At 34.4% G+C, this 23045-nt stretch overlaps 3 protein-coding genes across 3 annotated transcripts; 1 reads left to right on the top strand and 2 right to left on the bottom strand.

Moving 5' to 3' along the window:
- Positions 1-956: 956 nt before the first annotated feature.
- On the bottom strand, positions 957-2236 carry LOC133792062 (coatomer subunit beta'-3-like). The gene is made up of 3 exons (XM_062229971.1): positions 2170-2236; positions 1971-2087; positions 957-1065 (listed from the first exon to the last, which is right to left on the bottom strand). Exons 1-3 carry the CDS (start codon positions 2229-2231, stop codon positions 975-977), a joined length of 270 nt encoding a protein of 89 aa, XP_062085955.1. The 5' UTR covers positions 2232-2236; the 3' UTR covers positions 957-974.
- A 94-nt stretch (positions 2237-2330) lies between these two features.
- On the bottom strand, positions 2331-3136 carry LOC133814525 (coatomer subunit beta'-1-like). Its single transcript, XM_062247475.1, has 4 exons — positions 3074-3136; positions 2809-2949; positions 2635-2709; positions 2331-2522 (listed from the first exon to the last, which is right to left on the bottom strand). Exons 2-4 carry the CDS (start codon positions 2908-2910, stop codon positions 2331-2333), a joined length of 369 nt encoding a protein of 122 aa, XP_062103459.1. The 5' UTR covers positions 2911-2949; positions 3074-3136.
- A 9285-nt stretch (positions 3137-12421) lies between these two features.
- LOC133792054 (protein trichome birefringence-like 11) lies at positions 12422-15494 on the top strand. Its single transcript, XM_062229963.1, has 4 exons — positions 12422-13218; positions 13813-14202; positions 14346-14504; positions 14588-15494. The coding sequence occupies exons 1-4, from the start codon at positions 12755-12757 to the stop codon at positions 14964-14966; spliced, it is 1392 nt and encodes a 463-aa protein (XP_062085947.1). The 5' UTR covers positions 12422-12754; the 3' UTR covers positions 14967-15494.
- The last annotated feature ends 7551 nt before the right edge of the window (positions 15495-23045 follow it).

Genomic DNA, 23045 nt, shown 5'->3' with positions numbered 1-23045 from the left:
AACGTGAAATTGCATAAAGTCGATGATATAACTTGATAATTTGCAACTTGCAACAACATAGTAGCTCAAAATAGTAAATGGCTGACTAACATTTGTAAAAAAAGAAGAATAACCTAAAAAGTAGACAATTTATCCTGCATATATTCAAGTAAACCTTCCAAGTAACTTGTCACCATGTTCTGAAAAAAAGTCCTAAAAAATCATAAAAATAGCAAAACATTATATCGTAAACATGCTCCTTAAATTCCTATAATAATTAATCAGTGGTCCTAATAATGCACACTAGCAAACACCTCATTGCTGATGGAAATAAAATGCATTTATGTGATGACTTGAAAAAGCACAAGGGACATTCGCTTTTTAATTGAAACATAAATCCTAAAAAATGTAATTATATTTCCATTTTCATCATGAAATGTTCAAAAGTAGGCCACTTATCTGAAATTTTGAACTTATATTACTCTTTGTACTATCAGCTTCATGATACAATATTCATGTCAAAGAAAAAGATGCCTCTTGTGCATACATAATGACTAAAAGATAATGTGAACGCAGTTCCATAGGTAAGTAAAACACATTAAATATTTTAAAACATAATGGGTAAAGATAAGTATTTAAGTGGAAGTTGTACTCGAGTGAACTAAAGGGTGAGATGAAAGGGGATACTATTTTAAATCATTCTCATCAAAAATAAATGAAAGAGAATTCCTGCCCAATGGACATAGCTAATTCTCCCAGCTGCTTCCACTTTGATTCACTTTGGGCTTTGGTAGCAATTTCTTGAAAGCCAAACAAGCAAATTAATTTGTAAAGAATAGAACTTAGATATCATTGTTGACAAGGAAAACTTTACTACAGTTGCTCATTAAAGAAAAGCTCCACTATAGGTGCATGATTCAGTAATATTCCAATTTGTCCACAATCTTACATTGAAAATAAAAAGAATGTACCTCTGCAATCTCAAGTCTTCCCAGCTATATGGCCATATCAAATTTGTAATCAGGATCTGTAGCCACTTCTAGCGCATCTTCCAACATTCCTCGAGATTCCAAAAAACGAGCAACACTAAAAAGCAAAAATAGATTCCATGATATTATCAGTTGCATTTCAGAATGATTTCTATCAAGACATAGAAAAAGAATGCATTTGTATGCAAATAAAAAATCCAGGAAAGACATCATGGGATGGGGATAAATGTCAGTTCAGTGGACATATTCATCAGGATAAATTTGGCTGTTTTTCTGCTCCTCATTCCTTGTCTCGTGCAGAAAAGGATGTTATAGGGCTTCAGTTCTACAGCGCAATTTGTGCAAATAAATATTTGCTAGTTGAGATTTGTCTACTAGATCTGTATTTGTTTATTTCTTCTCTTTTTCTTGGATGAGGAGCGTTTCATTAAAAAAAAGTGAGATTTGAGAAAAATCTTAATCTCTAATGTACAGGACCTGTGAATGAACATCACATGGAAACACTTGAAAATAATAATAATAATAATAATAAAAATAATAAAAAGCCCACTAGAATAAGGATTTAACCACTAAAAAATTGATTATAGTTTCTCCATGCAAACAAAAATTAGAAATCCCTTCAGTTCACATCCAAACTAAAGCATCAAACCATAAAATATGGTGCCACACATATCGGTCAGACTAGAGATATATATTAACCAAGTAGCTGAAGTAATAATTATTAACAAAAAATTTCAAATACAAAAACCTATACTCCTGCAAACTATCGCATATCAAATTCTGAATCAGCAATAAGCATATTTGTTCATAATAATTAGACTTTATAATTCAAGCAGGTGGTAAAATAGACATTTAGAAAAAGAGGCAAAGGAAAAGAATGCTAAATTTAAAACAGTTGAGCTTCCTTTATGCAGAAGGACAAGACATGGAATCATAGTTTAGGATACCATGGGTACAGGATGCTGCACAATAATTTGCCTATGCAAGCAGGTGTTACCTTACCTATTGTGATGTTCTGGAGGAATGGTTGGTAAAATTTTATTTGCATGATCTAGATCTCCACGCATCACAAGAGTTTTGTATTCAATCAAGCTGAGAAGTAAAGTGTATCCCATGACACTACAAAATAAAAGGCTCACATTAAAACTTAAAATCAATCTCGAAAAAAATCTTTCCAGATCTGCTAACAATAAACACTCACTTGAAGTCTTTATCAATAAGATAAACCTGACTTTGATTGGCCAGATATCCCAACAAGTACATAGGTTGGTCCAGGTGGCACATAATTATCACCTGAAATATCACATTGCATCAAAATGACTTTGCAATCACAACCAACACTAAATAAAGATGTTGCTGAATTCAAAAATTGTTTACCTCTCCGCCAACACAGCAATTAAGACGCGAAGAAGTGTTAGTATAGATGAAACAATCGCTAACCCAAATTCCTGTTCTGGCACGCTCATTTATTTCATAAAGCAGCTCAAAAGCATCCTCGACACCTTGTTCATCAACTGAACTTCCACTGTCAAAAAATGATGATACAACATCACGCTGCCAAATAGACAACATTAATTTAGTAATGTTACACACCAAGCTCAAGGTACTTCAATATACAAAAAGCTTAAACATATTCTGAGTGCATGTAGCAAAGATGTGTTCTTACATTGTATTTTAGTATGTAGAATGATGACTCACTAGCTATTTCCACCAAATCACCACTATCCACCCAATAAACATTCTAGAACAGTAAAAAAGAAATCACAAGTAAATATTAGTGAACATGACAATATAGCCAATAAACCACTGACATAGTGAAATATCAAATGGTCAATCATACTTTCACATTAACATCGATCCGCCTAATTAATATGCATTCAGCCCAGTCATAAAAGCAGATGAAGTCATTTGAGCACATTGCTAATAATGTCCCTCCATACATGTGCTCACATAAGAATGTAGGTCGAATATTTTTCTTCTCCTGAAAAATGCCATTTCAGTAGAACTCCATTAATGAATAATTTGTTTATCGTCCACAACCATAAGACTCGTAGCAATCTCATATTTCAATCCTCTTCCAAATTATGCATTCAAAAGGGTCAAACCTGGAATGTCTTGTTAAATAATTTGATCCTTGTTGTACTTTCTCTAACTGAGTATTCTCCATCTGATGATCAGGCAAATTCCGGTGCTGAGCCAAAGGATCTATTTCTCCAAGCTAAGGCTGTATATATAATGTACTCGCCATCTCCACAAACAACAACAAACCTCCCATTGGGATTGTGTTTTAAGCTCTGACACCAAACGAAAAGTAAAACACCTTCATATTTGGTTTAAATGCAAAATAAGTGAAGCTAGAAACTAACCTTCTTTAGGTCATCTCTCCAAATTGCAACTATCTCTGACACCTTGCTTGGAAGGTAAGATCGTGCCATTAAAGCTGCTTCAGGTATTCGGTTACAGTCCAACTCACCACCCTCAAACAACTTCATATAGAAGCTAGTCTGAATCAACCAACACAAGAAATGTATGTTAGGAGAAGAATTGCACCTCAAGAAGATATAATAAATAAATAATTTAATTAGAGAGATTCACATTTTACCAAAATTTCAAGAAGAAAGAAGAGGGGGCTCGAACCCCTCTGCAAGACCGAGCCACCTACAACCTCTCTGCGAGACCGAGCCACCCACCCCTTCCGCGAGACCGAGCCACCCACACCCTCCATGAGACTGAGCCACCCACCCCCTCCGCGAGACCGAGCCACCCACCCCCTCCACGAGACCGAGCCACCCACGACCTTGAGCCCGTCGTTTTCACAAGACCCACGAGCCCCTGTCATTTGCGCCATTTGCCGATGATAGGGAAGGTCGGGCTCCATAAAGACAGGTGAGAGAGAAAGAGGGAAGGAGAGAGGTCTGGTGGGAGAAAGAGATCCGAGAGAGAGGAGATGTGCCTCCTATATCGCCTTCGAATGTGGTGTAGCTCTTCTCAGGATTTGTCTTCAGTGAAAGGGAGTGAGAGACCGAGAGAGATAGGTCTACGGGAAATGGGTCAAAGGGAAATGGGAAATGGGTATACCAGGAAAAATGAGACACGGGAGAGTATACCAGGAGGAGAAAGATTGAAGAAAATGAGATTGGAAATGGGTATAGGGGAAATGGGTACACGGGAAAGGGGAGTTACTGTACACGGGAAAGATTGGCGCTTTTTTATTTTACTTGCCGCCTGAAACTTTGATAATATTCCATAGCTCTTTTTAAATAGTATTATAATGATGTGTTATGGTAATGGGTGTTTGGTGTAGTGTTTTCATTCTACTCATTGTATTAATCCATTCTAGATTTCTTTCTTTCTATTCTAATAGCAGGTTAACATAAATCGATTCCTATTCTTTTTCAAGATATAAGATCTCAGTCTATATGCATGTTTTCTCAATCTCAGCGATAAACTTAAACATATAGAAGGCATTAAGCATGGAAACCTAATTACTACACAGGTCATATAGGTACTTTCATCCAATATGCAACCTATGTCTATATAATGATAGCATATTCAATTCTCATCTTTCGAATTTTGTATCAAAATCATTAAATCAAGCAAATAGTGATCAAGTATTTACTAGCATTAAACACACATTATATAGATTAGAATAGAGAAGAAAAATCAAAAGAACATCATAATTCAATTAGATAGAAATCCAAGTGACTACATTAAACCCTAGATAAAAATTGTTTAGTTCATATCATACATGATTAAATCAACAAAATAATTATTCAAAAACATATGATTCATAAACTTGAAGAAGAAATAAAACTATGAAACTGCAGAATTTTTAACCTAAGAACCACAATTAGCCTCTAAAAAACGTAATTAAAAACTGACCTCGTGACTTAATTAAACCCTATACACGAATTTATAGTAAAAAATAAAAAGCTTATGAGTTTTTCCTTGTGCGGGCCGCGACTTGGCCTTTTCTGAGTCGCGGCCCATGTCTATTATTGGGCCTTTTCTTCTCGTATACTGGCGTCAAGCGCTGCGACTTTAGATTTTCAAGTCACGGCTCGTGTCTAACTTTCCCCTTAAATTAAGCCTCTATTTCCCTCTTGAATCATGACTTGTAAGCCCAAGTTGTGGCACTAACTCTTTCCAGCAAACATATGCGCCTCTGACTTCACCTCAAGTCGTGACTCATAAGTCCATGTCACAACTTTAATTAAATATTTTCTCAGATTTGACTTTTCAGCTCATCTCTTTATCAAAACCCATCCTTTAAGCATCCTTGGTATCATTTTTAGTCCAATAATCGCCAAAAGCTTCATTTTCCCACCATTTAGCTTCTTTTCGCATTTTTCTCATGATCCATCACACCAACCTACAACAAAGACAAACAAAAGCGTAATCTTGCACAAAATTCATATAAAGACTCAAGATTACCACAAAAACACTTTCTTCACTGACCCTAAAATGAAGTTATCAGTACACTCGCCACTAAAGACAAGCTCGACTCAAGGTTTGATAATGATTTATATGGTTATATGTTTAATTGCTTAAATAGGATATAAATTCCTTATCTGCCTTCCTTATTAGGGAGCATGAGATATTCTGATAGGGTCTGGCTCTTGACTGCTAAATGATTGACAAACACATGCTTATTAGCACTGATATTGCTTGTGAATGAAAAAAAAACACTTATTAGCGTTGTTATATGTATATGTAGGCCAGGAAATGCTTATTAGCATTGTTAATACTAGTAAATATTAAAGAAAAGCTTATTAGCATCACTATTTTTCTATAAATGGCAGAAAATTCTTATTAGCATCGTTATTTGCTTATGAATGTCAGGAAGTGCTTATTAGCACCATGTTTGTTTATGAACATGAATTGACATGCTTATTAGCATGATTGTTGAGTGTGAATGCTTGATTATTTGGTCTTGAACCGTAGGGCGGAAATAGGTATTGTTATTACTACCTAACTGGCCAAATTGATTACTACAACAAGGTACAAGCTTGAAAGTATGCTTCCAGGGCAGTCAGATCTACAAGCCAGCCAAGGAATACAGGTCGAGAATGATAATCAGGGTCAGACCCCTCCGTCAGCTCCTAAGAACTGGTAGCAAGTGCTTGCTGATATGTAAGCCAGATTATAGAGGTAGGAAGAAGAGATCCACCTCCTGGACAGTAACAAGTTCCTGCAGGGAACGTTCACCCAGAGGTGCCACCTGTGTTGGTGCCGACAATAGTACAATCATTAGAGGCTGGGAATAGATGGGAACCTCTCTATGAAAGGTTAAGGAATCAACACCCTCCATTTTTTTAGGGCAGTGCAGATCCGGCCAAGGTCGAACAGTGGACGAGTATGGTTACCACTATCCTGGATTGCATGAGGGTAGTTGGTAATGAGAGGGTGGCTTGTGCAACATACATGTGTTTGGGAGGATGCCTGAATTTGGTGGGAAGTGATATCCCAGACTAGGAACATGAATCCCATGGATTGGGAGGAGTTCAGAATGGTATTCAATGAAAAGTACTATAATGATGCAGTTAGGGCTACAAAGGCAGATGAATTCAGTAAGCTGTTACAGTGAAACATGATGCAGTTAGGGCTGTAGGCTCAGGCTGTGCCAACAGTACTTGGGGTACTTGCCGGGCTTGGGCCAACTCTTCATCCCTTTTTCTTAACTGTTCTCTCAGTCTTGCTACTTCTGCAGCTAAATCCACAGCTGGTGCAGCTGGGGCTGTTGGCTGAGCTGGTGGTAGTCCCATGTCAGGGATTTCAGTGGTATTAGGGTTTGCATAGGCACCTCTTCCTTGGCCTCTTCCCCTCTCTCTGCCACCTATCGAGCCTCTTCCTATTGTCGACATGATGATGTTCTAAGGCACCAAAAGAAAATCATAAGAGATGATAAATCTCATAGTGTTTTGGTTACTTAAGAGCTAATCATAAAGGTTGTCATGCATACTCATATCCATACAACATCTAGAATTTGTAAAAAGAGAGAAAAATGGATAAAACTTATAAATATCTAAAGTTTGCTCAAACACCCCATAAATCAAACATCCAACAAAATGTTCAAACATAACCATGATAATTCCAAAAGTTTTCAAGGGCCTTTATGGAAGTCCCATTTATTTAGATAGTACTATTTGGTGGAATTTTGTAAAGGACTCAAGTCCTCTACTGTGGACTCATCCCTTGAATAGTAGTCAAAGATATCCTCTGAAATGTGGAAGTACTCAGGAGCGGTTGCTAAAGTCTTTCTCCTATCATCAACCTCCAGGATGGCATGTAGCTATTTTAGAGAATGACCTAAACTATTTACTTTGTAAAAATTTCACTCAATTCATATTGATTAGAAAAATAAAATTTTACAGAAAAGTTCAGTGGGGCCTAGTCAAAACATGCAATCTGGGCCCAATATTTTAAAATAAAAATATAGCGTCTTTATGAAATCTTGAAAATAAAATAAAATAAAATATAAAGTCCCACTGTGATGTAATGAAACCATAAACCATAACAAAAAAGTTCATAAACTTTCTCGGCGTTCGTCTAGATCATTAATCGCTCATGGACATCCCGTGTCATACATGTCTAGACATTGGAACTTCCCACATGACAGTGCATGCCAAGAAAAAACCATATTGCCTACCTGAAATGGGGGAAAGGAAAGGGGGTGAGCTAAAAGGCTAGAAAGGAAGTACACATAAAATACAAAAATTTACAAGAAACACAAAGCAATCAACGTTCATATCGTAAACTTATAGCATATCATAAAAAATCATAATCATACTATAATCATAAAATTTCATAAAACATAAGCATAATCATACTTCATGTGATCATGACACCTCTATTTTCCATGTCACATCATGAGGGAACCAGTAAAGCATAATCCGGTAAATCCTCCTCTATGAGGTAAACAAGAACTCTAGTCCTCAAATAACCTCAGCGCGCTGCCCTATGAGTTACGTCATATCCTTAGTAATTCCTTTGTTGTATCGCGTTCAACACGCTAACAACCTACTGCTTTTCATACAATGACAAGCAAATATACAAACATCTCATATCATAACAAAATAGCCCATACTTTTTCATAACACAATAGCTTACCATAGCTCATATTTTTCATAACATAATAGCTCTTAGAACATCTTACCTTATACTTTTCATAACATAATGCATAGAAATTCTAGCTAACTTCCTTACCTCAAGTCCAAGCAAAATAAAAGTGTGGGGTACTTCACAACGAGCCTCCTTATAGTGTTCAAGAATACACTAGAATGCTCAATCCTTTAGCACCTCAAGACCCCTAGAGTGTTGAGACCTCTTCCTCCTCCTCCTCTTTCTTTCTTTCTTTCTCTCTCTAAGCCTCATGCCTCTAGCTCCCTTTCTCTCTCTAGGTACTTGGCCAGCCACCAAAATGGGAGCCCTCATGTTGTCCTTGTTTTTATAAAGGCCATAGTGGGCAAAACCCTAAGCTAATAGGAAATGGAAACTGCCCAAATCTCATTTCCTTAATTCTTGCCTTGAAATCTCCTTGGAGTAATGGTGCCAACTCAAAGGATAAGTCAATAACACAAAGATGGAAACCAAATCTCCTTTTCCCTCATCCCTTGACCGACCCTCTCCCATTCTCTCTCTCTATAATCGACTATAGTGGCCATTTTTCACACTACGATTCTCATATTTCCACCTTCCATACTTAGCACAAATCAACCAAATCAAAAGCCTTAACCTATTTATTTTTTTATTTGATTTAAATTCTAAATTAATTAGAAAAGAAATTCTCTCTCTTTCCTTCTCTTCCACAAGCCACTCACCTCTTTTTCCCCTTCTTGTAATTTTTCATTATTTCCCTTTCTTAATTAAATAAATAAATAAAGGGACTAAACCATAGATAAAAGAATAATGCATGGGAATTAAATATTGCATTCTCACCATGCAATCATCCACATGCACACCCACAAGTGCTAGGGTGCATTTCTTCTAACCATGCACCTTGGTGCACCTAATCAAATCTCATAAATAATTTCACAAAACAAAACAATTAAATTTTAATTCACATAATTACTACCAAACAATTAAGATAATTTAAAATAAAATTCTAACACTTAACAATTAAATTAATATACACACTAGGCGATACGTTGCTTGGTCAACGACACCACCTGCAACATGTCGTCTCAAAATAGGCAACATAACATAGGTATCTCTATTTTTTTCTCACTCTATGATGCCTAAAAGTACCAAAACATCATAATAACTCTCATGCTTGATTTGTATCATTTATGCACTTCATAACTGAGAAAATCAAGTCTATAACAACTATAAACACTATAACTTACACAAAATCAAATTTAAATATACGGATATTTGCAGCTAAAGTACCAAAACTTTCACTTTTTTACACTTAAGTACCAAAAAAGATTTTGGCGGTGAAAGTATGAAAACGTTACTTTTTCTTACATTTCGGTACCAACCGTTAAATCTGACTTTTGACTAGTTAATAGTCACGTGTCAGCTAAATGTTGGTCCATGTGGTACTTTCACCACCAAAGGAACAAAGTTTTGATATTTATCCGTAAGTAAATATAAAGTTTAGGTATTTTAGTCATAACTAAACACAAAGTTTGGATATTTTAGCTGCAATTCAGTTATTTATTTTTTAGAATACAAAAATAAGTTTAGGAGTTAATATGAATTTTTATTTAATACTACTAATTTATTTTTTATTTGAATCAAACTAGATTTTAAATATATTCTTTCATTTTAGAAATATTTTTAATTATTTTTTATATTTTAAAATATATTTTAATTGCGCTATGAAACTAAATGAATCTATGAAAAACAAAATAAAAAAGAAATATAATCATGTTATGAACTCTTAATTTATACTACAACCAACACTATTGGATGTCACGTTTTGAGCGTAATCAAACATCATTTATTTTTATTTTGGTTTTTCCATTTTTCAATTCCTATAGTAATTTTAAAATTAAAATATAAAAAATTATGTGTCAATTGATTTTAAAATTAAAAATATATTAGAAATCTATTTTAATTAAAATAAAAAATATATGTATTAAAAATAAAAATAAAATCCTAAAACTTACTTTAGTCTTAAAAAAAATAAATAAGAGAAATTTGCGTCTAAAGTACATAAACTTTGTGTTTACTTACAGATACCAAAACTTTGTTCATTTTGGAGGTGAAAGTACCAAAACATGGACCAACCTTTAGCTGACACATGTCTATTAAATGATCAAAAGTCAAACTTAATGGTTGATACTGAAATGTAAGAAAAAGTAACATTTTAGTACTATTAGTTTAATTTTTTTTTTGTTACTTAAATGTTAAAAAAGTGAAAGTTTTGATAACTTAGCAGCAAATATCCTTTCAAATATATAAGTAAATCCTTTTACCCATTAAAAGTAGGGGTGTGTACGGTGTGGTTTGGGCGGTTTGAACACTTTTTAATACACCACGCCACAAGTGCGGTGTAGTAGTTAGAACACACTGTGCGGTGTGATTTCGTTGCACCAAACCGACCAAACCAAACCATTTATTGCGGTGTGGTTTGGGTGGTTTTCCACGGTGTAAGTGTGTTAAAAAATGTGTGAGATGGAGATGGTGATAGGGAGGAGGTGCAAATGAGATGAGAGATGAATGAGTTGATGTCGTGTATGATGCGTTAGAGAATAAAGTTATACCCTAATTTAACTAGGCTCCTAATTTAAGTGGACTCTTAGTTTTAGATTGGGTTACTAAAAAATGGTAAATATGTAAAGTTTAATTTTTTTTTAATATATTTGTAAGTATACGGTGCGGTGTGGTGCAAACCAAAATTTCACACCGCCAAACCGTGCACCGCACCGCACCACGTGGTTTAGCTAAGATACAAACCATACCGAATCATTCCACTTTTGACACTAGTTTGTGGTGTAGTGTGGTGCGGTGCGGTCGGTCGCCGCGGTTTGCCGGTTTAGATGCTCACCCCTAATTAAAAGTGATAATATGGGAGCTACACAATCTTTATGACCATTATTTATTAGATTTTGTAACTTCATACCATATGTTACATATCTTTTTGTAACACACATATTTAGTATGTGACAACTCACTATGGAACATATTTTATTTAATCAAAATATATTATTTAAAATAAATAATATAACAATTAATTGAGAACATATGAATACTGACGCTGTGAAATAACATTGAAAAAAAATAGGTCATCCTTATCAATACTCGATGAACCTTCCACACATGTTAGAAATAGGGAGAAAAGATAGAGACCACGATTGTACAATTCATATTTATGAAAAGAACCAATAGAAAATGAGTTGAATTTGAGAGAGTTGAATAGAAACAATAGGCGTGTAGTCGTGTGACTTGAAAATTATAAATTTAGGCCACTACCATAACAGTTAACTTTTTTTAGAAAGGTAAATATGAAAACATTCCTATTATTCATGACTTCAAACAGCTAAACATTCCTGTTATAATAAGGTTCGTAAATGACAGTTGTGAAGTTAACTATTAAGTTAATCTTTAAATAAAAATAAATAAATGTCTGATTCGGATACTCTTCTTTCTAGTAACAACTAAAAATAGAAAATAAAAGTGTATTTAAACGAGTGTTTATGAAAAAGTTATATATATAACACTAATTAAATGGTGCTTAATGTGGTTTTTAGGTGTAAATCCATCAGTACTAACCATATAAATTAAAATTATAATTATTACCAATTGAACGTAGATCTATTTCTCGCAATGAAATGTGACATCATATGTTTACTGAGTAACTATGCTCCATTTTTTTTTTCAAATTTTCATTTAAAAAGAAATCATAGTAAGAACTAAGAATCACCGGCTCACCGCAGCATATTTGTCGGGTAGGGGGTGTGTTTTTAATTATTTTGTTTTTATGTTAATTTATTATGTCGGTTTTCATTATATTTTTGTTTTTCTATATTATTATTCAGACTTGAGTAAGCCACTTCTCGACTAAGCCCACGTTTACACGACCAAAGAAGCCGAACAAAGTACAAACCAAAAACCCTTTTTTTTTCTCACTCTCTCTCCAACTCCATTTTGTCTATTCAGAGTATTCATTGTTTCAGTGTTAAGGACAGTTTTGGTTTTTATTATGCCAACAAACCCCAACTCCTCTTCCTCACTCTTTCTTCTCTTCTCTTCTAATCTCTTTCTACTTTCAGAGCTACTAAATTTGAACCTTTTCTTTTAATTTTTTTGTTCTTTTTTATAAGATTGCAATATTTAACAAATAATAGACCCACCATTTTTTTTTTTTTTATGGACAGGACCACAAAGGAAAGAGGAATTTTTTTTGACTACTTTTTCATTAACTAATAAATTTATTTGTATTTAAAATAAAGTTGGAATGAATATGCTTCTATAGATTGCTTTCATAATTTTCTCCATCAATCTTTCTGTCTTTTTTTTTTTCTCTCTCCCGGCCCTATTTCTCTCTCACGAAAACCAATTAATGTGATTAAATAAAAGCATAGGCTACGAATGAATGAATGAATACACATTGAAGTGATTTCATTTTCTTGCTTTAATTTCATCTGTATTTAGATAGCGGGCAAAGAAAAAAAAGACTTATTCACAAACTAGTTTTTCAGCCATAAATGCCTCTTTAATCTTTGTTCTTATCAGAACAAGAGGAACCCTTCTCTTATTTTCTCTCGCACTTCAAAACCCACATTTTTAAAATCATAACCCACTCCCCGAAACACCCATTTTTTTTTACTAAAAAGGTAATGGGGAAGAGCTCTCCTTCATCAGAGGAGTCAGATGAAGCAATAACAACTCAGCTGGAGTTGTTCAAGAAGTTTAAGCGGTTCAACCCTCTTGAGCCTTCTCTTGGCCTTCTTGGGTTCTTTTTGGTCGCTGTTATCTTCATCAGCAGCTTCTTCTACTTGGATTACGAAACAGTGGCTAGAGAGCTTCGAACTGGGGGGACTTGGCTGAGATTGCATGACTCATCGTTGTCTTCTTCTTTTTCTTCTTCACCTTGTGAAAATGAACGGATGGGATTTCTTGATTTGGATGGTGATAAGTGTGACGTATTTGATGGGAGTTGGGTATGGGATGAGAGCTATCCATTCTATGAGTCCCGGAATTGCTCGTTTGTAGACCCAGGTTTCGCCTGTTCTGAAAATGGAAGACCAGATTCTTTCTACACCAAGTGGCGTTGGCAGCCCAAAGATTGTAACTTGCCCAGGTTTCCTCTCAATTTTCCTTTTTAATGAATTTTGAGAGTTTTTATTTTTTTTTATATATAAATTGAGTTGTGTGGACGAAAGCTTTAATTTAAATTGAAAACCAGTGAAACATGATATGTACAATGTATGTAAGGTTTTTTTTGACCACGACATTAGAACAAACAACACACAGAGATTGCATGAAAAACACTTAATAAAAAGCAGTAAACAAACAAAGTTTCGAACTTTTCTTCCCTCGTGATAGGATTTATTGATTATGTATATCTTCTACTGTGCGCCTGGAAACGTTCTAGCCTTCTTTCTATTCGTTTTTGCCCAAAAAAGACCGTTTTTTTGCTCTTCAATCCATTTTCATTTTGCGTTTTATTTAGCAGTCATCATTATAGTATGCTGTGCTGTTTGTTTATGACTTTATGTTATTGAGATCCAACCTTCAATTATTACTTTTCAATAGTTTGTATTCACTAGTTTGATGGCTTTATACCGTTGGAGCATAGTTGTTCTGCAATTTGTTTTTAAATAGAGTTCTGCATAGAGCAACTGTATTGAACTAGAAAACTCATTTGGAGTTCTTTCATGCCTGTCTCATTTAGATTTGATGGAACAAAGATGTTAGAGAGTTTGAGGAACAAGCGTCTAGTATTTGCAGGCGATTCATTGGGACGGAACCACTGGGAATCCCTCTTATGTATGCTTTCGGGAGCTGTTCCTAACAAGTCTTCAATTTACGAGGTAAATGGGAATCCAATTGCGAAGCACTCGGGATCCTTGATCTTCAAGTTTGAGTACTTCAACTGCACCATTGAATACTATCGATCGCCGTTTCTAGTCGTCCAGGGCCATCCTCCTGCTGGTGCTGCTGCAGACGTGAAATTCACACTGAGGGTGGACGAAATGGACTGGACTTCCGTACAATGGAAAGATGCCGATGTTTTGGTTCTCAACACTGGCCATTGGTGGATTTATGAGAAAACTATAAGAGAGTAAGTTACATTGTCTTATCTGTTAATAAAGTTTACGACAAGGATTAAAGTGGCTTGGACTGTGATCCAAAACATGACTAAATCAGGGCATTGTTTTCGGGGGGATGACCTGATTATTCTTTATTCTTCTTATGTATGAGCAGGGGATGTTACTTTCAGGAAGAGGGGAAGGTGAAGAAGAATATGAGTGTTGAAACTGCTTACAGTAAATCGATCGAGACTGTGATTGATTGGATTGATGATCAAGTGAATTTGAACAAAACTACTGTCTTCTTCCGAACCTATTCCCCAGTTCATTTCAGGTATTTTTTTCTTGTTATTGGTTTCTTTCATGATATTCATTTAGTACTTAATTCATTTCTAACTTAGTCTTTCCATGTCACAGAGGTGGAGAATGGAACACTGGTGGCGGATGTCACTTGGAAACTCTTCCTGATTTTGATTTGGATCCAGTGCCTATTTCATCCGAACCGCATTTTAGTACTACTGTTAAAGTATTGGCAGAGAGATTGAATGAAACTCGATTAATGGATTTGGTTGTGTTAAATGTGACAGAAATGACATCAAGGAGAAAGGATGGCCATCCCTCAATTTATTATTTAGGGGCCGAGAATGGACTGGCCTCTCTCAGCCATCAAGACTGCAGCCACTGGTGCTTGCCTGGGGTGCCTGATTCGTGGAATGAGCTTCTATACGCCATCTTCCTCAAGCGGGAATCAACTCGTGCAGGAAATGCAAGAAGTCCTAGCGAGTCTCCTTCATAATGTTATATGTAAATTCTCGCTGCCATCGCGGTTTCTTTTTTAGTCTCAATGTTTCTTCAAATGCTGAGAAGTGAGAAGTCACAGATGTTACTCTGCCATATGTATCTCCCGCGTTCATGCCATTACACGACCAATCCAATATCTTTCCTCGTAACTTGGGGAGATTAAAGCTTCAAAAGATGAAAATGCTGCAAGATAGTAAATCATTGGTTTGATCTTCATGAGGTGATTCTTCTCAACATGTTCGACAAATGGGTACATTTTTTTCCCACTTTTGGTGTCAGATATAGAAAACCTAAGTCTTGGTACAGTTTATAAGAGAGATATATAGTAATACGTAATTTTCATTTTAGAAGAACTGGGCAATACCTCTTGTATATTTTATATAAAAAGAGATGGAAAAGCGCACAATAGCCATTTTTATTTTTATTTATAGACAATTCAGTAATTCGAGTTAGAAAAACTGAGCGAGTGATGCATCATGCCTTGAGAATAAAATTTTGAGTTTACCCCACTTTTGACTTTGTATTCAAATGTTCCTATATGGCAAAATTAGTCTTGTTTTACTAGCCAACGACTTATCTTCATATGAATTTACTCCGAAACTTTTTATTAAATATCACATAAATTGATAAATTTTTTATTTTTTACCCTTAACTTTTCCTATCAATTTAATTTTTTGGTCTTCATTTATTATATTCAAGTATTATTTAATTATTAAGATTATTTATTTTTCTACCCCTAATAATTATACTATTAAAAAGTATTTAGGCCAATATCTATTTACTTATGTAACAATACATCACTAAGTAAAATTGATTAAAAATACGAAACATATTAAATACTTATAATTTTATCAAACATCAAATAATTTACCTTAGAAATTTAAATTAATAAATAACTAAATAAATAATATAAAAAATTTTAAATTACTTAATTTTTTTTAATTCTTATTTTCATTATTTTTTAATTCTTCTTTTTTCATCGACCAATAATATATTTGGTTTGGAAAAAATAAATATTTTAACAAACTTTCATTTAGTTTTATTATTAAAAAAACACAACTATAACCAAACTATATAAGTTTAGAAATTCTTTTGAGTTTTTTCCAAATCAATATTTTTCCAATTTTTTAACTTATAGCTAACAAATACATTAAAAGCATTATTATAAATAATTTATCTTTATTCAGTTTTTTCTAACCATTAATTAACTATATAATCCAACAAAAAATTACATAATCAACTCCTATAAATTATTAGTAAAAAATGAATAAATACTTTTTGTTTTAATTTATGTAACAGTTGAATAAAAATAAAATTAATTGCGTGGTCAAATTTATAGTAAAAGCAAACTTAGGGTAAATTTGAAATAATTTTATCATTTATGTGATATTTGATGATGAACTAAAAGTTTTGGGGTAAATTCATATTAAGAGAAGTAGCTAGGGAGTAAAAGAATATTAATTTTGTCATTTAGAGGGTATTTGAAGACAATGTCAAAAATGAAAGGGCAAATGCAAAAGTGAGATGCAAAATGACTAATTGTTCTAAAAAAATTTCACAAAGACAGCCATTTTAGGGGTCTTCCCTACTTCTAAGATTGTTTTGAAAGAGTTATCTGCAGCTGGATCTTTGGTAAATGTCGTAATAAAAGTCAATTTTTGGTTCAACTACTAAATTTTCTTTGGTTTGGTTTTTTTTTACTCAAGTTTGTTTGGTTAGATTCGAACAGAGAATTTTGGATTTTTTTTTTAATTGCAACGAGTTAATGCCATAATTGGAATTTCATAACAAGGACACCCTTTACAGTAATACATACAATTCACGTGGTTCGCAAAGAGGTACATAATTAAGACAAATTGACATGATTGTTGTTTTTGTAATTATTTGAGCAGCTCGTTAGAGAGAATTTGTAAAGAGATTGTGTTGTGAATTAAAAAAAAAATTGTTTGTCGTATTTAATATTTCAAATCATTTCTCAATCCTTTTAATAGTTGAGTGAGAGGAAAGTTTTCTTTTAATATGAATCGTTGAGTTCAAATTCTCAGTTATCAAATAGGTCTCTTAATGTCATTTTGATGTAAAATTCAGTTTTTTACTTGGTAGAGCTCTAAATATCTCTCCGTTTATACGTGTACAGTTTATGATGTAAAACTTAGTTTTTGGTTCAACCAATAGAAATGATCTGTTTTGGTTCCCAAATATAAAAAAGGGTTATTTACTCAGACAGAGAAAATGATATTTTGAACAAAATTGACATCAATTGAGGTCCATCATTAAAGAGTTCATAATCCGTAGAAAAACATTCAAAATTTCTTTTGGCAAATTGAAGACTTGGGGACCTGATGCAGATGGCATGATTTAGTATGTGGGGGTCCATTCAAATTTCTTTCAATTACATATATTTCATATCGTCCGATTGGCTCAAAAATTAAAGTTGGATAGAGACTGTGAGGTCCATTGAAAACAAAAAGACAATTATCTTCATATGCAACTTTTATGTACTCTTATTTTAGTTTTTTACTCTGATTATCAAAATGTTATTAAAATTTATCAAAAAGAAACTGTGTTGTGCACGGGCGGCCCAGGTCCCAACATAGTGACCTTTTGGAATGGTCAGCTATGCACATTGCAAACTACCAACAAAACAATTTGAAGTCCAAGGTAAAACTAAAAATAAATCATGAGAAATGGTGCCATCCTCCTATATTAGATACCAAAAATTGAGGGATTGATTACAGTGGGAGCCAGAAAATATTATTTAGGAGCTAATATTATTTAGGAGCTAATATTATTTTTAGGTTGTTCGATGACTTTTACTGTTGTGGATGAATGATTCAACTTAAGGTGTTGCTGTTATGCCAATTTGTGACTTTCGTTTTGAATGTCGAAACATTGGGTATTGTTGAGTTTCTTATTTATTTAATTTAGTTGTAATGAGTATTTCTTTGATTGATTGCTAGGATTTTTTTTTGTAATAAAGAAAAATCTAGAAAGTGAAGAGAGAGAAAGCAACAAAGGAAAAGTAGTAAAAGGGGATGACAGGAAAAAGAAAGTGTAATACCATCTAGTTTCCTTTTGATTTTCCTTGGTACACATTCTTGTAAATTCGCTAAAACTCGGAGTGTGTTTTTGGCTCTATCATTAACCATTCATAATAGATTTGCTTGAGCTTACAAACTAGACGTAGAGTCACGCACTATGACTTGAACCAGTATAATTCATGGTGTTTTTTCTTTTATTTTGCACTATTATTTTAGCTGGTTTGTTTGGTGTTTATAATCTGTTGTTTGCTAGTGTATTGTGGCTTAGTTCTTGGTTTTGTTTTGCATAACAAACTGATATCAGAGCCAAGTTTGTTCTTCTTGTTAGACTCTTTGCCATTGCTCTTTGAAATATGGTTTTAAAGGTGTTTGACATTGGGGTCATTATGGATGTTTCGACATCAAAGCAAGATATTGAAAAGTTTGACGGTTCAAATAATTTCTTGCTATGGAAGATGAAGATGACAGCGTTGCGTGGTAATCTCAGCTGGAATATCCGTTTAATCATATTATGGATATTTTGGTAATTCGGCCTATGAGGGCAATGTAGCAATTTTACCCTTAAGGGGTATTTTCATAATTTTTGAGAATGAATGAATTATTTTGTGTACGAGCATGATAATTGTTATATGTGACAATTTTATGAAATTATGATTATGAAGTGTGAATTAAATATATTGAAGGATTTTGGTAATTATTAAGCAGCAACTTGTGGTTTCCTTCAAGTATAGGGGCATTAGAGTCAAAATATGCTAAGATGGGAGTTAATTGTGAAGTCTAATTATTTTTTAGGAAATAATTAACAATTCTAGAAAATGGAAGGTAAATTACTATTAAGGGCATAATGATTAGCTTAACCTAAGGATTCATTAAGGGCAAGGTGGTAATTAGGAATATTAGGGTTACTATATATAACATGTGATAGAAAGAGGCTAGGGTTTTACTTGCTTTGAATCATAGAAAGAGAGGGAGGCATATGTGAAGAAGATAAGAAGGAAGAGAAGAGATGGAACCTCATGATCTTCATCCTAGGAGTGTTTGAGACATTTGGAAGAGATGATTTTTGCGGTATAGGGTTGTGCTACATCATTAGGTAAGTTTTCTTTTAGATCTTGAGGTTTCTATGAATGTTCTTGAAGCTTGAAACATGATAATGGTGAAATAGAATATCAAGCATGACAGGTCAATGTTAATTGGATAAATATGCATGTTGGGATCTGTTTTAATGTTGTATAATGGTTAGAAACATGCTAGGTTCGAATTTATGAAGTTATGATTGTTGATTATGGGATTGGAAAATGGCTTTGGGCAAGTAGATGAAGTTATGGTTCTTGAACCCTAACCATGCATGAACATGAAATGATTGCATGGGTAGGTTTTAAATTTATGATTGGATGTTAAATCATGCTATGAATGTTGTAGGATGAATCTAGGTTTGATTATAAGTTTGTATATGTAGTTGGGATGTTTTGGGGTCGATTGTGCATGGAAAACTCGACAAAAATCGCAACTGGAATTTAGGAATGGCGTCGAGCGCAACTGAGCCAGTTTTCTAGAAATGGGATTCTTTTCTGTTTTGTTTATTTCGTTGGGGTTATTAAGGCTTTGATGTTGGTTTTTTTTTGGAATCTTTATACCTATCTTAAGAATGTTTTAGAGGTATTTGGGTCACTAAAAGAATTGGAATTTATCATTTGAAATTGGATTGAGTTATGTATCTCTAAATGTACATGCTTGTATGATTTTGGCTTAGGGGCTTTGTAAGGCTACTTGAAGGAATGTGATTGTGGTTCTTGGTGGATATCGAGGTAAGAAGAGTGAACAACTACACACCGGTTGTACGCTCAACGTACTCAAGTATGATTGTATCATTTATACGATATTATGTTACATGTTATGAATATTTTGCATGATTATGCTATGTAATATTATGTATGATTGTAATATATGTGAACATGTTGTATGCTTGTGAGCATGCTTACGATATGGCATGCTTACGTTACGATAAATTGCATGCTTATAATATGAAAATTCATGCTTACATTACGATAAATTGCATGCTTACGTTATGATAAAATGCACGCTTACATTAATTTGTGCTCGGTTGCACAACTGACTAGATTAGCATCGATTTACGGCTAGAGCGACAACGGTAATATGTGTTATGGTTGTATTATGTTATGTTATGTTATGCTATGCTATGATATGCTATGACATGTTATATTATGCTATGATTATGTTATGATACGGTATGATTTGTTTCAGAACTCTATATGTTAAGGTATAGATTATGAATGGTATGTTGAGAATATATAGCCTTACACTTTCTAAATCAATAATTAATAATGAGAATAATTCAATAATAGAAACCTTAGATGCTAATCAAGAACCTTGTTCAAAGTATGAATGCAAATATTGATAATCAAAGAAACATATTCATGGTATGAATGACAATCTTGAAAATAAGAAACTAAGTGATTAAATGATGATAAAATGAACTTACAATCATTTAATCATCAATACTAACAATGAAAAAACAATAAAATAACACAAAACAAAGTTAGGGTTAGGTGGATACAACCTTTTGTTTAGAGCAACTTGAATCTTCAATCTTGGAGAACTTCTAAGGCATATACACGAATTAACATCGCTGTCCAAAATTTCTATTCCAATCCTTCCTTGATTGCTTGAAGCTTCAACCAAGTAGGGATTGAACAAGCCTTAAAATTCATGCAAGTCAAGCAATACTTGACGAGTTTCTTGGAGAAAACTTTAGTCTTTGAGAGCTAGAGAGAGAGAGAGAGAGGGGTTAGAGAGAGATTGGAGAGAATGATCATTTCTTCCAAAACTCTATGAAGACCCTTTTATAGTGTAGGCACCGTCATTAGGTCTAACCAATAGGATTAGAGCTAAAGAACTCGTCATTTGGAGCTTAAAACATGTGTCCATACAGATACACCAGGCGACGGGTCACCTACTGGGGCTTTTGAGCCCATTTGCATCTAGGTGATGCAACGCCTCCAAGGAGGCGACACATCACCACCTCCTCTGACTTGTGACCCATCCAGTGGACCTAAAATTGCTCCAAATGCTACCAAAATTTTTGGGGATCCTTAAATACCTTAATGTATCACTTTGGACCCAAAAACATATTTTTTTGAAGTGCCTACTATTTAAACTCAAATTTCACATATACACTATGTGAAATTCATCAAGTATTTATACCTATCTTGTATATTAACACTTAGTCTTTGTATTTAACCAATCATAACATTCTCCCACTTGGTTAAATACAAGCATCACTTTCAATTTCTAGCTCAAACAACTTTGGTGCATAAAGTAAAGTGCTTTTCGGTTTGAACTTTACCTTAGTAAAATTATTACAAAGTCTTATCAAAGTCATTAGTGTCTTAAAGATTGAACCAAGTACTCCTTAGTGATAAAACCGGTAACACCTCACACACCTCCACTTGGCCATTCATTTTTCCTCTTTTCTCGCTTAACATTCATATGGCCATGTGCTCATCCATTTCATGAACTTTCCGAGGAGAAACTCCAAATCCATGAGAGGCGACACCACCTCTAAGTTCACATTGGTAAAGTTCTTACAACATCTTTGCTACCTTTAGAGATGCTTTTTGCACACAATTTAACTTCATTGAAATCCCTAGGCTTAACCCTCACTCGGTGGCAACCACCACTAACCATCCTTAGATAGAACTCGTGATTATGTCAGTGTTGAAACTAATCACTCAATGACTTGTTCTTACCCATTGAACTTGTAATGATCCAAATTTCCTAATAAGGCTTAGGGCCTTGATTAGGGGGCCAGGATGGTGAATTTTAGAATTATGTGGTTATATGATATTTATGTGTATCATTATGGGATTATGTGAGTTATATCATAATATGACTTGATATGCATGTTTAGGTGTATTAAATATGCATGTGGGCACATTTATGTTTAATTGGGTAGTTTTCATAATTTGGCCCGTTTTGGGTATATTTAGCATATATGTGGTATGCGTGTGGTACTTCATTATTCTTTGGTTATGCATGGGTTACTCAACATGAGACGATCCTAGAAGGCAAGCCAGAGGGAAAGTCACAATGGGATCCATACTTGACTTGGAGTGAGTCAATGGGTATTTAGCACATTACAGGGATATTGGGTAATGAGAATAAATATTTGATAATAAATTGAGAGTTAGTGAGATCAGGGGGAAATTATGGGAATTTTGACTATTTTACCCCGGGGGAATTTTTGGGACCCCGAGCATTAGGATTTACTTGAGGTTACTTAAGCTTGAAGTAACCTGTCTGAATTATAAAATAACATTCAGAACGTTCTCTCTCCCTCTCGTTCCCTTTTCGACACCTGTTCACATTTTTGAAGGAAACTCGAGTTTTAGGACTCGGATTCAAGCAAGGATTGAGGCATAGCGATTCTAGGAAAGATTAGAAGCTTATTAGCTGGAGGATTTAGTTGGGAAATAACTTAATCAGAGGTAATCCAAGTTTTAAGTTCTAAGTTTTTTAAAGTTTTTAAGCGTTGATTGGATTTTATGTTTTGATAAGTTTTTGGATGGTTTGAGACTTGGGTTTTCATGGTTTTGGGAGATTAGGATGTTTGGGAACTTTGATTTTGGGATTTGGATATGTTTGTATAGGTTTTTGGAAGGTTTTACGTGGGAAAAATCGTAGGAAATGGCTGGTTTCGTGGTCAAGTCGCGACCTTGTTCTAGCAAGTCGCGACCCGGATGAATGAGGAGCCAAGGAGGCTCTGCCTGGGGGGCACACCGCAACCCAAGAGGGGCCAAGTCGCGGCCTACACCCTCAAGCCTAGGCAAGTGTTCTCTGACTTGGGGCAAGTCGCGACTCTCAAGGCCAGGTCGCGACCGGTTTGTGCATTTTTTCCTAGATTTGGTTTTCAATCGTGGGAACTTAATTCTAAGGGCCTGAGATCGATCCTACTACCTAGTTGAGTAGGATTCGAAGTCCCAAAGGCTAGGGTTAGGTCTGAAAGTATTTAT

Source organism: Humulus lupulus, chromosome 1, assembly GCF_963169125.1.
Source record: "Humulus lupulus chromosome 1, drHumLupu1.1, whole genome shotgun sequence".
NCBI classification, from domain to species: Eukaryota; Viridiplantae; Streptophyta; class Magnoliopsida; order Rosales; family Cannabaceae; genus Humulus; species Humulus lupulus.
Note: the sequence above shows the minus strand (reverse complement) of the source record. Positions and strands in the feature narration are given on the sequence as shown.